The sequence below is a fragment of the Erithacus rubecula genome (genome assembly GCF_903797595.1).
Source record: "Erithacus rubecula genome assembly, chromosome: 2".
NCBI classification, from domain to species: domain Eukaryota; kingdom Metazoa; phylum Chordata; class Aves; order Passeriformes; family Muscicapidae; genus Erithacus; species Erithacus rubecula.
The window spans coordinates 51,284,429-51,299,454 of NC_136685.1; the positions used below are offsets into that span (position 1 = coordinate 51,284,429).

Below are 15,026 nucleotides of genomic sequence, written 5' to 3' on the forward strand. Positions count from 1 at the left end.
AGTTTCACTATGTGGTATTAAGCCAGTTTCAACTTCATTAATTTAAAATTTGAATCATCTCACATACACCTCCATGGATGCAACCTTTTGTGCTTCATTGTCTCTTACTCTGCCCTGCTGCCATTTGCTTTCTGTATTTACCACGTGTGAGTCCAGCCTTTGCTTTGTGCTGCTGAAGAAAGCAGAGTCAATGCACTCTGCAGGCTTTGGCCACTTGACTGAGTCTCTGCTGGTATTTCAGCAAGGATGACAGCAAACAGAAAGATTTTGAGGAGCATTGAACCACATGGACCACTCCAGGTTAGGAGCTGTGATTTGTGATTGTGATAACTAGTGCCAGTGGCTTTTCACCACCTCAAGGAGTGAAGCATACCCCTCTTTAAGTGTCCAAGATGAATGCTTATATTCTTTCACAGCACACTCTTTTTATGATAAATACTTGTTTTCTCTGTGGGTCAGGTTTCAGTCCCCTCACTTCCCTTTCCTCTGTCTTGCATGGTGTAAGTAAAGGATACTGGAGCAGCATTTATCTGGGTACAGAGCTGGTACCCTCAGAAAACAAAGCTGACATTTGCTTACACTGGGTGAGAGAAGGGAAAGAGCTGCACAATGAAACAATCTGTCTAGTCAGATTTTATACTAAAAATCACATTCTAACATTATCTTTTGCCTAAGAGACCCTTAAGAGATACCATTACTGGAGAATATTTCTGATCTGCTTCTCACATACCACATTCCCTCTGCATACTTTTCCCTGACCTTGCCAGGAAGAATTTCCCAGAAAGTTTTCAACCATGAGCTATTGCAAAAACTCTTTAGATCACCACAGTCAGCAACAGTTACAGAAATTGTGAGACTCTCAGAGTACTTGAACACTGGCAGAGTTCCCCTCTTCACAATGACCTGCAGCAACTACAATCTCAGCCAAGGGGCATATTCCCAAAGAAAACTCTTTTGCAGGCTTAGTATGCTGCAATGGCAGGATTAATACTGGCACTTGCATCAGTCATGCTTAATGTCCAGGGGAAACTGGACTCAAAAGTCTTAACCAGGATCATGAAATTCTAATGGGGATGGACCCCGCTGTCCCAAACACTGCTGCTCTCCATGAGAAAAACTCCACTCAAAACATAAACATCATTCTGGGCAGTACAGAATGTGGCTTTTGCATTCCACATCCCTAAGAGCTGTCACAAAATTAATACAGACTTCTAGACTAGTCTTCTCAGCATCCTCTCAGAAAATAGAGGAAGATTTTTCTGCAGTCAAAATCATTTAGTGCCAGGCAGATGTCTAACAGGCAGGATCATTGGGCATTTGTTTCCACAAAATATGACCAGACAGTCAGCTCTAGGTAACAGACCCAGCACTTTGATTGCCAAATTTAGATGAATGCCATTTCCTCACAGGGAAAGCTAAGAATGTTGCAAAGCATGTAACTTATATTCCACTTTCCATTATGGCAGAAGAAAAAATAGGGTAATTTGAGTATTAAGAAGTCAGACCCAGTGAATGTTTCAAACCTTATTTATTTACCTTGCTGCTCATGACTAGGAATTAACAGTGGGTGACACACACACACAAAAAAAAAAAAAAAAAAAAAAAAGTGGTTTAGATTCGAAAGATGTGGAACTATGCAGTAGAGATGGAGACACAGAAAAAAATCTGAGAAGCAGTATTTCTCTAAACATTTCTCTGCTGTTTCTAGTGTTGAATGGATAATTTTTTGTATCTGAAGGAAGAAATTTAGGACATACAGATGGCATGGAGTCTTATGACATACTCCTTGAAACACTGGGACGAAAAATAATAAAATTTCCTTTTGAGGTTTCCCTTATCCAAATATATTGGTCTTCCAGACAAGAATGACTACTTAACAAGCACATAAATGAGAGGGTATCAAAGTAGGAAAAAATTATAAAAGGATCTTTAAATAAAAATTTAGTTCACTCTTACTTTACAGAATATTTATAAGCATTTTACTCTCTGTTCTAAAGATGACCAAAAAGGAGACTGGACTGATTTTAGTGGGTAATATAGAGGAAGCTTTGTGGAGAAATGGCTGCAAGCTAAGAAAAAGCAAAGTAACATTTTGTACACCACAATTACGATCAGAATCTGGCATTAGTTTATTCAAATTTTGCTTTCTTGGAAGCAAAGTTTACATGTTTGTAAACATCAAATTAAACATTGCTTTATTTTACAATTTGCTAAACAAATACTTTTTTACCCTGAAGGGCATATGCAGACCCATCTATTTGTGTCACAGTTCTGTTGATCTGTGCTTCAATATTTTTTAAACAATTGGTTTCTGTACAATTTTAATGGATCTTAAAAATTTCTCTCAGCATTGTGCAAGTCATAGGCAAGGCCATTTTGAAGTGTGCACTTCCTTACATAGTTTTTTTATCAGTACCTAACTAATGCAACTGTGAAAAACTATACATTTTCAGGAAAATGTTTAGATTTTGGTCCTGTACTTAAAGACCTTCTATTATCAAGTTGTTTACATGAATTTGAATCACAAGCATGTACACAACAAAACCACTATACCAATGTTTCTTGGTCTATGCATAAAAAGTATGTCTTCTACTTACACTAAAACATACAAAAAATAAACTACAAAAATTGTTTACACTTGATTTCAGCAAAAAAAGCTTTCTTCAAGAAAAATGATTCTTCTTTTTTTTCAGCCATCAAAAAAGGAATGCAAGTAAACAATAAATACATGTGCTTTCTCCATATAGACATATTTACACTTGAGTCTTTGGCTTATGTTTAAGTTTCTTTATAAAGATCTCTATGTGATCCAGCCATCATTGCACATTAAAACAAAATAAGCCAGTTTTTCTTTTACTATATATAATATATATATGCAACACTTGAAACGTATAAAGAATGAACCTTACTATCAATTTGCACTGTTATTGTACTTTAACAATGTATCAAAAGAAAAAAAATTAATACCATATAGGAAATATTGATACATGCAACAGATGGTCGCTCTACTGTATCTGAGAGACAGCTGCATATACACACACGAGAAGGTCCTAATTTGCTCAAATCTCTTCTGACTCTGGTTTTCATTAAATAGCATTTATGTGGCACTAAATATTGATACTGTATACAAGCATAGAAACAGATCGAGTTCTTTTATTAAGATACACAACTTCATAAGAAAAATACTTTGCATTTAAAATTCAAAATCCCTCCCACCCCCCTCTTTCCCTAAAATCTTTCTTCACAGGATCAAGAACTGTTGTCAAAACAGCTTATTGAGATTCATGTATTTGGTGAACTTCATCGCGTCCTTTCCGACTAAGAGGATTCCAGGTACTCCAGTGCAACATCGTAGCAGAAACGATATTGCTCCTTTAAGGGGGAACAGAAACAGAAGTTACCTTCAAATCTAAAATCTTGGCAGCAACATCTATAATCAAGAACATTCTTTGCTAACTAGTAAACCAGACAGGCTTGGATTTTCTATTTTTCCCCCAATGACACAAGTGTATTACCAGCTCTGATTTAAAAACTCACCCTAACCAATGAAGGGAAAAAGGACCCTGACCATGGAAAGTAATGATGTGCTTCTCTGATTTTTTCCAGCATCTGAACCGGTTTATCAAACATGAAAACTCTCCTTTCAGTCAGAGCATTCTTGCAGTGAAAGCACCTCTACTCTGATACCCCCCTTGTACTTGAGTTGGCTGATACTGAGCAGTAACTGGTGCAGGACCCTGAGCAGCTCCATGTCCAGAGCCCTTTGGTACAGTCCCATTGATGTGGCATCCAAAAGATCAGATGAACATTTTAAAAAGAAGCTAAAGCTCAAAACCTCATTGTGATTATAATTTCTCCTCAACAATGCTGCTGGTGAGAGCTGATACTGGGAGACAGGGAGGAGGAAGGAGAGGGGAAGAGGAAGAAGAAATAAAACCAAAGAAATTAATTTGATGTCTATTGTCCTTATGACTTGAAAAATGAAATCTGCCTTTGTGATTTATTTTTGTTTGCACAGGAAGACAGCGTGATGCATTAGCAGGAAGTTGTGGGGATATCTTAAGGGTTTTACTGCACTGCTCATTGTTATCTGATCCTGTTGCTGAATGTAGGGCACATGACACTGCTATATAGTGGTTTTGCTGCTTTGTTTTCTAACTAACAACTCAACAGCTTCTGCCATTCAAGAGTTCTAAATGAAAATCCACACAACACAAATATATAACTAAAAAAAATGTAGCAACTTCAGTGTAAAGCTACTGTGGAATTCAGGACTATTTTGAAATGCAATATAAGTTTGCTGAGATTTATCAGAAAAAAACACAATCTACCTTGGCCTCCCTTTACAGAGACACAAATAATTTTCCATGTGATCTGACCTGTTTTCTTGACAGCAGCGAACTGAAACCTATGCAGCAATTCAATATGTTGTGTCTCAGATGTCTGTGGCACAGAAGAATATAAAGCATTTGCAGCAAAAGCAGCAATAGCTAGCCCAGTGTCAGTGCTGCCATAGGGTGCTCCATTTGTTAACATATTAACCATATTTTTAATTTATGTGGTGGCAAGGGAGGGAAGTAATACACTATGATTAAGAGAATCATGCCACAGAATCTGTTTAATATTAAGCAAACACTGACACCTGGGAAAAAAGGGAATATGGGAAGAGGCAGCTACAGCCATTTTGTACAATATGTAAGTTCACAGGGTCAGAAGCAATTTCCACTATGCGTAAACTAAACCATGTTTTTAATTTCAATTGGCATCCCTGATTTTTATGCTGCAGGCAGCCATCTGGCTGAAAAGTGACACTAGCAGCTGGCAGTGTGAGACTCAAATGGCAGGAACTCCCTAACACTATATAACCTGCTTTCAGTCACCTACAAAAAGAAAAAACATCCATGTGGGAGAATTTTTTAAGGACCTTCCAATCCTTAATGTTCAGTTTTTGTGACAGAGGCAAATATTTGAATGGATAGGCACTCATACTGCATACATATAGATTAAACAGAAGATCCAAGGTTTTGGAGTTCTGACAATGTACATGCAGCTATTTAGTCTTGCATTTTTGCTAATTCAGGCTCATATGAGTTTATGTTGCTTATGGTTTATATTGTTTATTATTTAACTGTTGGATTCAATGATCTTAAGGGTCTCTTCCAACCTAAAGGGATTTATATATTCATTTGCAACATACTAGTTCCAAATGTTTGATTTTAAAATTCTGAGGCATCATCTCGACTAATACAAATCTGAGTAACAAAGATTGACATTATTTGACACAACTTTCAAAGCAGCAGTTTTTCTAAAGAGCAAAATATTCACAGATCCAGCTAGGAATCTGTACATCACAGCTTATTCCTACCAAGGAGAAATGCCTTGCTCTGTAAAATTTCAAGATGGCTCGTGTGAGTGCAGCTTGCTTCAACTTCCTTTCAAAAAGACCAGGAAATTAAAGTGAATTCTGTCAACTCTGAATGCTTTCTGTCAAAAGCATGCAACCACTACAAGAAAGGTGATGTAAAATGCTAAGCCTGTCTTCTCATGATCCTGACTTGCATTTACACTCAATATCTGCTCATTCTTCTTCTGGCCCATGGTAGGTTTGCACTCTTTTGTGGGCACAGGGCTGAAAATGCAGCTCACACAAGGAGGCATCCCCTGGCTGTTTGCAGCAGCTCTGCGGGGCTGGTGCTTACCGGGGTTTCTACCATGTTGGGCTTGCTGTTCCTCAAGGTCTTCACGGCGTGGAACACGTCCACCACGTTCTGCCTTTTCACCATCTCAACCACAATGCCGATGGCACAGAACATCCCGCTGCGGCCACCGCCGTTTCTGTGCGCCAGGAAAAGAGAGGGTTAAACGCCACTGTGGCCTAAGGCAGCGCCCAAAACACATTTCTGTTCTTTCACTCTGTAAGCACGAGTGATTGTGAGTCTTAGGGGGAGACCAGACTTCAGCAATCTCGTTGCAGCTCCAGTGGGGTTGGTCTAAGTCATTTGCTTTTTCTGACCTTCCTCTCAATTACTGCTTTTGAATTCTGCCCTTACAGCCCATCATGCTGCCCAACCATGCTATAAGTCTAAATTACATACACATTAGAAATAAAAAACCTCCCAAGTTCAATGGCAACTAGGACATTAGAAATAATAAAAACAAGTTCAATGCCAAGTACATTTTCCACTTACTTCTGGAAAGACACTCACTTAAATTAACCTATGGTACGAGGTTTATTCAACCATATCTGCTAAGGCATCACTGATTTAATAAATTGTTGACCTTTGGGGACACTTCTGAACTATTTTAATCTTAATTTCAAAGAAATTGAGGTAGGTATTTCTTTTTATTAATTTTGTGGTGGCGTAGGCAGAAACGGGTCACTAGTTAATTCTGAACAGAGGCCCTTTTTTTCAGAGTAAAGAGAAATGCATGATTCAATTTCTAAGTTAGGGACAAGAAGATGTCATATTTTCAAAACTCCCAAACCAGCACCAATTTAAGTATCAGGTAGGCAGCCAGCGGTCATTTACCAACAATAGTTTTAGTATCATGTACTGTAATAGAGATTTTTTGCAAATTTTATATATCCAGTTTTCAGTTAGGCTTTCCTTAGGGGAAAAAATGTAGCACACTCTGTGCAAAAGAGACACAAAACCCCCTTATTTGACACTCAGTATGAAAGACTTCCTTACGAGAACCAGGCAGAAGAAACAGATCTGTACATGCCTTGCACCGGAAAAACATTCTATTATGTACAGAAGATGACAGTATAAGAGTATCACACTCAAAATACTCATTCCTTGACTTGACACAGAAAGATCCAAAAGTTGAACAAAAGCCAACCTACAGGGATGGTCAGCGGAATTTTTTTTTTTTTCATAAGAAAAGTAACCGACACAGGTGCAAAAGAAAATATCCACAAGAATATTGCTTAAATTAAAGCAAATAATTAATTTATAAGAATTTATTTGAAGAGCAGCCATTGGTTTTCCCCAAGTTACTCACAGGCAATGAATGATGGTCCGGCCCTCCCCTTCTTCACATTCCTCTTGCCATTTTTCAACCTGGAGAATCAACTTCAAGAAGGATCTCTTGGAAGCTGGTACATCTCTGTGAGAAGCCCATCCCAAATACTGGAATTGCTGCACCATCAGATAGCCCTCTTGCGGCTGAGGGAAATCAAAGGACTTTAGGTCAAAACGGCACCTTTACATCTTGGTTTAGGAAACCAAAATATAAAACTAATGTGAAAACTAGGTGTTTATACTATGGACAGATTTTAATGTGTGTATATTGCATGGTAGGACCTCCAGTAATTTCTACCACCTGAGCTCAAGGAAGATGTCAGAAAAGGTAGAAAAGGCTTTGAACATTGAAGACAACATCACAGTTTATCGATCACAAATGTAACCTATCCTGAGTTTTAAATCAACAAATACCTTAGATTCCATATATCCTATGTGCCAAAGTTGCTTAGCACCACTAATCAATTTAAAACATCACTATTAAATTCTTTGATGTGCAGAAATAGAGACAGATACATTTGGCTCCTACACACGAAGTGACCCCATTATAAACGAGCAACAAGTCATACTGGTGCACAAACATGACTACTGTCCTTGAAGTCTTCCCTTTGTGCCAGACTATGATAATTGTGACAGCCTTGCTACCAGCCTCTGAGCCTTCCACGTGCCAGATGTGACAGAGAGAGAGCTTTGAATAGAATTAGACTGTCACAAGAAAGACCTCAATAACAGGAAGAATAAATAGTCTATCTAGTTTCTTGACGCTGAAGATGATGAATAGGAATGTGGATTTTAGAAAAGTAAGGACAGAACAGAGAGATTTTTAAAAGCAAGGTTTATGAGCAAAAGGGCATAGGAGACAAAGAGAAGTAGAGGAGTAGAAAATCAAGGCATCATATAAAAGGAAGAAATGAAAAACAAAAAAAAAAAAAAGAGGAAGTTTCAAAATACAAGAAAAAAGCACTATGGTGTAATATTTGCCAGTGTGCCCACACCTTAGTTTCCTGTAGTTTCCAAGAAGAGCTGAAAATATTTTCTTTAATTCTGAATATGAGCAAAAGATAACAGTAAAATACTAGCCACATGAAAACTGATCTTTGCCCCCTGAAAAATGAAAACATGACCAAAATAAAAGCAAACAAAAAGAAAATAAAATACATGAAAAATATCTGTGTACATCATAACTAATTTTCCCCACAGTTATCTTTTGAGATAAATGAGAGTTAAAAATACAAGATACACTAGCAACTATGATAAGTTCAGTATTGGATGGAAGATAAAAAGTAGTTGTGGTAAGTAAAATAGGGATTGTTGGTTGATTGTACATAGACTAGTGGCACAAATGTAACTCTTTGTGGTAGGCAGCAAAAAAAAGCAATTCATAGAGGTCAGCTAAAGAGGAAACACTGTGTGGCAAGAAGGGTTTAAGAAGATGCTGCGAGAGTGTGGAACACTATGGGACAGCAAAAAGATAAGATGGTCCAAGATATGAAAGAGCTGATGAGAATGCAAGACTGGCACTGCTACTGAAGTTGAGAAAAAGATGATAATTGTATGGTGAGGCACAGTGGTGGCAGAACCCATTAGAGGCAGAGGAATTTTCGGAGTTTTTTCACATCCTGCTTTGCAGAGTGCCACAGTCTGCCTTTCCTGTTGTGGTTGTCACATCTTAGCCTGAGAAGGTGCTGGTTGTATAATCAGCTTCAGTGCTTCTGTTCATGATTCACCCCAGAAAACATCTTACCAAAGCTATGAACTAAATATCTGTCAGTACATGTTCATTACAGGGATATTTCTTTTACTGCACACCAAGCAAACAGGAAACAGGATACTTCTCAGGGAGTCAGTATTAAATACTGATGCTTGACTGACTCTTTTTTTGAGTAATATCTTATGAACATCAGTATTTTACTCCTATTCAAAATTAAAAAGTACAAGAGCCTAGAGAGCATGGAAAATGACATATTTTTCTGTCACATATCATTAGAACATTCCTTACCCTTGTTAGATTGCATATCCTGAAGATTCGGTTTATGACGTCGCAGTCCATGGAACACGACATGCATTCCACTTGGATGGGGCCGTACCGCAGTATCCCTTCCTCGGGCCAGTACTGAGGGCAGCCCTGTGCCAGAGCAAAACAGGCATCATTACATGGTAACTTACAGCTTGAGCATTGCCTTATCCCACTGCAGACACCTCGCCCAACCTTTACTCAGCAGCTAGTGCTGACTAGTTGCTGTAAAGCAGAGAGTAATTGTAAAGTCACTGCACAGTTCTACATTTTCATCATGTAGTGAATCCAGAGTGATTAAAGCAGGTGACAATACATGGAAAACTCGAGTGCCAAACTAACCTGTGCTAGGTCGACTTCATTTAACATCACAAGAGAAGTACAGCCATAGTCATACACTAATCTCCAGAAATCTTTCACAGTGTTTGGTAAAGGATGTTGTGTGACAATAAAAGCTGCTGGCTGCCTGTAGCTCTGTAAAGGCAAATAATTTTATCAGTACCAATATGGGAAGTACTCAACTTCTACTGAAACACTGCAACAGAACAAAACATAAAAATAGAACAAAGCTGTAACATTAGCTACTTCATATATCACTGAAGATGTAAAAGTTAAGAGGTTACTCTGCTCAGAGGTTACTTCTGCTTGGTTACAGAACAAGCCCTGTTTTCCCACACAGATATTCTCCAGGCACTGAAGATGTTCCTCATGGCTCTGTTGAGCTGAGGCCCAGGCAACTCTGTTCTAGGCACTGTGTCCAGAAGCCAAGCAGGGAGCCTTCACCTGATGATGCAGAGAGGGGTGCAGAGGTCTCAGATCTCCCTCTCCACAGTAGATTTTGCATGAACTCTGTGACCCAGCTGGGGGCTAAACTCAATTCCAAACTCTGTTTCACAGTGCACAGCTGCAGGGACACCCACAGAACTGACTTGCAGGATCACTGGGGCCCATTTCCAGCAGAAAGCCTAAGTTAAACAGCAAAATACTATTTCCTGCCATGACCACAGGTTCAGTTTTTTTGTATGCTGTGCTATACACAACTGCAAATAGGAATTTCACACAGTAACTTAGATGCAACTAACAGTGGAGAGGCCATTTTCCTGCCACAGGTGCATTATGAGCAGCAAGCAGAAGGAGAGAGATCAGAAGTCTTTCACAGGCAATTTGTAAACATCCATGGAATAGTAAATTAATCCAGGAGAAAGACCTGGTGAGGTAGATCAACCACTTTTGCTATAGAAGCTTGCTCATTTGAAGGTTGATCTGAGGGATCTTTAAGTGCAATATATTGACATACCTCCAATAACTTGTTGGTAACGTCTTTAGCAACAGTACATGTTTAGCAAGAGATTTAGGAGGTTGCTGATTTTTTTGTTGCCCAGGGACAACACAAGAGCAACCAATTTGATTCTTCTTCTGACTTTTAAGAAGTAAAACATATCCTAGCTGATGTTGCCCTACCCCACTTCCTCATATTTCTAATGTTTCTCAAGATAAGAGGAAGATAAGGAGTAACTTTCTCTTTGTGCTTTGTTATTGAAAGTCCCTTTTTCTTGTCCAGGAGTAGTTCCTTTTCTCTGAATATATCAGTCTTAAAAGAAACAACCAGAAGAGAAAATACAAAAAACCCCCATTTGTGTTACCCAAAATTTTAACCCTCTACTTATAACCTTGTTATATGCCTCCATTGTAATATAAGACCTTTATTTTTTCTGCTGATGTTTTTCCTTTTATTACTACCATTTCTGCCTTTTCTAACTTGCCTCTGACTGATGATCCATTAACATATTGCTTGGTTCATGTCCCTACCTGCCACACGCTGTTGCACACTCAAAGTCCTCCTGCTCCCACAGTCTGTGTTGTCTTCCTTTGACCCAAACCACACTCCTCTATGCAGCTGTGTTGGTTGGTTCATAGTACATCAATTTTATCCAGGTGCTTAATGCCATTTTAAATGCAATTCTAAACAATTTTTGCTACCAGAATTCTGTTTACTACCCTAATTCATCTGTTCAGCCCCTGTGACACCATAATACATTGGTCTTACAAACGCTACCCCTCTATTTTTTTGACACAATAAGCTGGTTGTGAGATTAGGGGCTGCATTTTGCTATCAGTTCATTTTCTGCACTAGCTCAGGCAGAACTCAAGGATGACTATACCAATCAGTGTTGATGATTGCTGCTACTATTTGCCATTTTATTTCAGCATGTCTCCTTGACATGGCAGTTTCTGAGAGCATTTCATTTTTGAGGAAGGGGAGATGCTCCTGGAAATCAGACCACTTATTTAATTATTTACTGCAAAAGTGGCTTTAGGGGTCTAACTTTGGAAATGCTAGTGGGAGGCAGAGGCAGGTATCTGGCAGCACATGAAATGCTTTATTGATCACTTATAAGCAAGTTCAACTCCATTTTTTCCATTAATTCACCTTTTCCCCTGACAGTACTTCTGTTACTCAGGCTTCAACTTTGAACAACAAAATCCCCAATCCTATACTCTTTACCCAAACATGCCAAGAAAACAATTTTTTCTTCCTCTGTTGCTCCTGCCTCAATATAGAAAGACTTTTTTCTGGAATAGTGATAGAAACCTCACGCTCAGATAGGTAACATTTACTTCCTAACAAACAGCAGATTTTTGAGACGCTGCTGAGATTTGAGATTTGGACGTCTGGACACTGGAGCTTTATGTAACGCTGTTAAAAAGGTGAGATTTCCAGTGGGTCCCACAAGCATGCCAAACACTAAAGATAACGAACCTTCTGAACAAAGAACACAAGCTGGTGGGTCTTCTTACCCTTCCCCCCCATCTTTCTTGATCAGGGCTGTTTTACTGAGCACTGCAATAACAGAATTACCCTTCCTTAAACCAGCAAGTGCTCTCTCTCACATTACAGAGCCTTCCATGGCACGCTATGCAGACAAAGAAGGTAGTCTCTTACGTCCATAAGAGCAGCATTGATGTAGTTGCTGCTCTCCCCATCAATAGTGATTAAGAAAGGCAGACATCTGTCAGGTGGCAGCATATCCATGAAGCGGTTCTTGTCGTGGTTCCTTGGCAGGCAGGCGATGCTGCAATCCTCTGCCTGCAGGCGAGGGGTCACAGAATTCAGGGTCTGAGGGAAAGGAGACGCTTGTTTAAGCACACTGAGCTAACACACGTGGGACTCGAGAGTTTTACTGTAAAATATTGCAATATGAGAAAACATGAGGCATTAGCAAGAAGACATTAGCAAATGCAAGCTCCTCTCTGTTTGTTGGACATTCTGAGGCTTTGCAAGGGGGGTTGAGCTGTGGGTATTAAAGGCACTCTGTATACTGAACACATTCCACATGACACCATCCCTTCCAAAAGGAATGAAACAAAGAGGATCCTTTGGAGCCCTAAAAAGCTATGCCTTCAATGTGCAAATGCAAGCCAAAACTCTCTCTGGCTCCCACTCACTGATCTTTATTTCAGACTGATATTTACTGCAATCTTATTAAAAGAAAGATGTTCTGTATTTAAAACAATTTTGTAAACCCCATAAACATGCTTTATTTTGTAGACAAAAAGTTAGGAACCAATTGCTATAAAAGTCATTTGGAAAACCTTCTCCTTAAAATAAATTAAACGTATCTAGAGGCAAAAAAATTGCTGTCACATCAAGAGTTGGTAGGAACTGTGAATACCTGAAACTCATCTTTGAGATGTGAAGAGTTTGTCTGAGAGTCTATTCTAATCATATCAAAATAAGCAGCTTTGAATTCACAGACAGGAATGGCAGTTTCTCCACACAGGCAAGCTTCTAGAATGGCATCGTGAATAAAGATGTACTGCTCCTGTCAAATAGGGAAAAGAAACAAAAATTGTAGCCATTTGAAACCAACACATCTTTCTTTCTTTTAAGACAAACAGGACTACTGCACAGTCTCAAACCCATTCAAAATACTGTCCATCAATACATTAAATAGTGCTTTAATACAAACAGTCTTGTTCTTATTGGGGTGCAGTGAACAAGGATGTTTTCTTCAGGACCAATTTAAATTCAGTAAAATTCAACAGAACAGGGATAGTAATTCATTTAAGAGGATATTTTCAGTTTTCTTGTAGTGCTTGTAGGCTTCTGTGCATGTGCCAAAGACATGTTTGCTTTATCAATTTTTTCAAATAGCTTTCAATCTTCTGATGTTAGCAGAAAATGTAAATTGCTAGTGTGATTAGCAAATATTTGGCACGCTGCATTCTCCTTATGCATGTGCAAGCTAGGGCATCAGTTGCCTCATACTTGGCTCCAGGCCAGTAATAAATTCCAGTGTGTTCCAACAGAAGCACCATTTCCTCCCATTTTTACTTACTTGCCTTGAGATAGCCTGAGTCCTAGATAACTGCATTACTATATCAGTTGGGCCTCCTGTCAATTTTTACACAAAATGCCCACTATATTTACTCACCCTGAGAGTATTAACTGTAAACCTTGTCTAGAGCTGTGCCAGCCTCACGTACCTATTGTGAATACCAAAGAGGTTCTTAAGAGCACAGAATTTAACATGTGTCTGTGAAAACAGCACATGTCCAGGGACCACAGTCATCTTCTGACTCTACAGCCTTACCTACACAGCTATGGAGCTATTGGCATCACTGTTGACTGTATGACCATGACAAGAAGTTGAGGCAATGACAGCTTTATTTTGCTGTATGAACCTCTGAGAGAAGATGAGAGGCAAAAGGGAGATAAAGAAATAATAACTGATGTGTTAATTCACTTGCAAGTGTAGATTAAGCTGGGAGGGTTAAAGTAGTCACACTGAAACACTCCACCCCATTGCACTTCCCAAATGTTAATGGTCCTGTAGCAGCAGTAGTTAACCAGAACCATCTACTGTTCAACTGGCATAGGCTGCAGCATGGAATAAGAACTGCACCATATTACACTGACATGTTTGGCTGTCAACTGCAGAGATTTCTATGTGGTCACAGATGAAATAACATTTCAGGTACATATCTTATGGAGGGCAGGGGAGAGAAGTGATGAACCACTTCAGGTAATCTGCCAATACAAACCAATAACCTGTGTTTCTTTGGAAGGTCAGTGGTACTCTGGGGGCAGAGTGGGAGCTGTTAGAACTTCATTCCTAAGGCAATGATTTTGGTGTGAAGCTGCTGAAGGCATGTCGAAAGACCAAGAGTAAAAATATGGAAAAGATGAGCAGCAAGGTTAGTAAAGCAAACGAAAACAGAATTGAAAGGAGACATAATGGACATAAATTTCACCAGTCAATTTATAGATAAAGGGATTGGAGATTGTCTAAAAGAAGTGGCATCCTGCTGAAATTTGACCTTTGGGATCCTGGGATTGCTGATACCAGAGCTGGGAGAGACATCCCAGACATGCCTAATGAAAAAAATCCTTCTTCCTTTCCTTTTGTCCCAAGTTGGGTGGGCACTCGTTTCTGTGAAGACTGCAAGAGTTGCAGATTTGTTGCACCAACCTGGTTCTGGGCACTTTTACACTGAGCAATGGTCCTCCCTCCACAAGGCCACTGCCAGCTCTTTTCAGAGTCACTGTGAAATTCTGACCTAGAATGTTCCAAAAAGCACCAGGTGCTTCAAAGGCAAACTACGGTACCTCAGTTTGTACCATGTTGATGCGCCGGGAGCGCAGAGCTTTGACACAGTTGTAGATGTCCACGACACCTTCTCTTTCTGCCATATCCAACATGATATCGATCACGATGTAACAGCCTGTCCGTCCAGCACCAGCACTGGAAACAATCAGCAAATACTGTCAGGAAGAGCCCCAGAAAAACACCTACAAACTTTATAGCCATCATTGAGAGCATCATTCAGTTTTTTTATCATCTAAGTTTTAACTTCTCTCCTTCTCATCATAACATCTTTTAAATCTTTTGATGTGTTCAAAACAATATTTTTCCATCACATTTGATCTACTACGTAACAACAAATATGAAAAAAAAAAATTCCTTTTATAACCCAGATCAATA

The 15,026-nt window shown here is 39.2% G+C and overlaps 1 protein-coding gene across 4 annotated transcripts in view; it reads right to left on the reverse strand.

The window, feature by feature from the left end:
- Positions 1-2,105: 2,105 nt before the first annotated feature.
- Positions 2,106-15,026, reverse strand: part of PTPRK (protein tyrosine phosphatase receptor type K) — a 374,772-nt gene continuing 361,851 nt past the window's right edge. For all 4 annotated transcript variants that reach the window (XM_079332191.1, XM_079332189.1, XM_079332188.1 and 1 more), the window contains 8 exons: positions 14,651-14,786; positions 12,714-12,863; positions 11,984-12,157; positions 9,382-9,513; positions 9,025-9,150; positions 7,006-7,169; positions 5,700-5,835; positions 2,106-3,372 (listed from right to left, as the gene is read on the reverse strand). In XM_079332191.1, the coding sequence (XP_079188317.1) occupies positions 3,319-3,372; positions 5,700-5,835; positions 7,006-7,169; positions 9,025-9,150; positions 9,382-9,513; positions 11,984-12,157; positions 12,714-12,863; positions 14,651-14,786 (1,072 nt within the window). In that variant the 3' untranslated portion in view covers positions 2,106-3,318. The remainder of the gene's footprint in view (positions 3,373-5,699; positions 5,836-7,005; positions 7,170-9,024; positions 9,151-9,381; positions 9,514-11,983; positions 12,158-12,713; positions 12,864-14,650; positions 14,787-15,026) is intronic.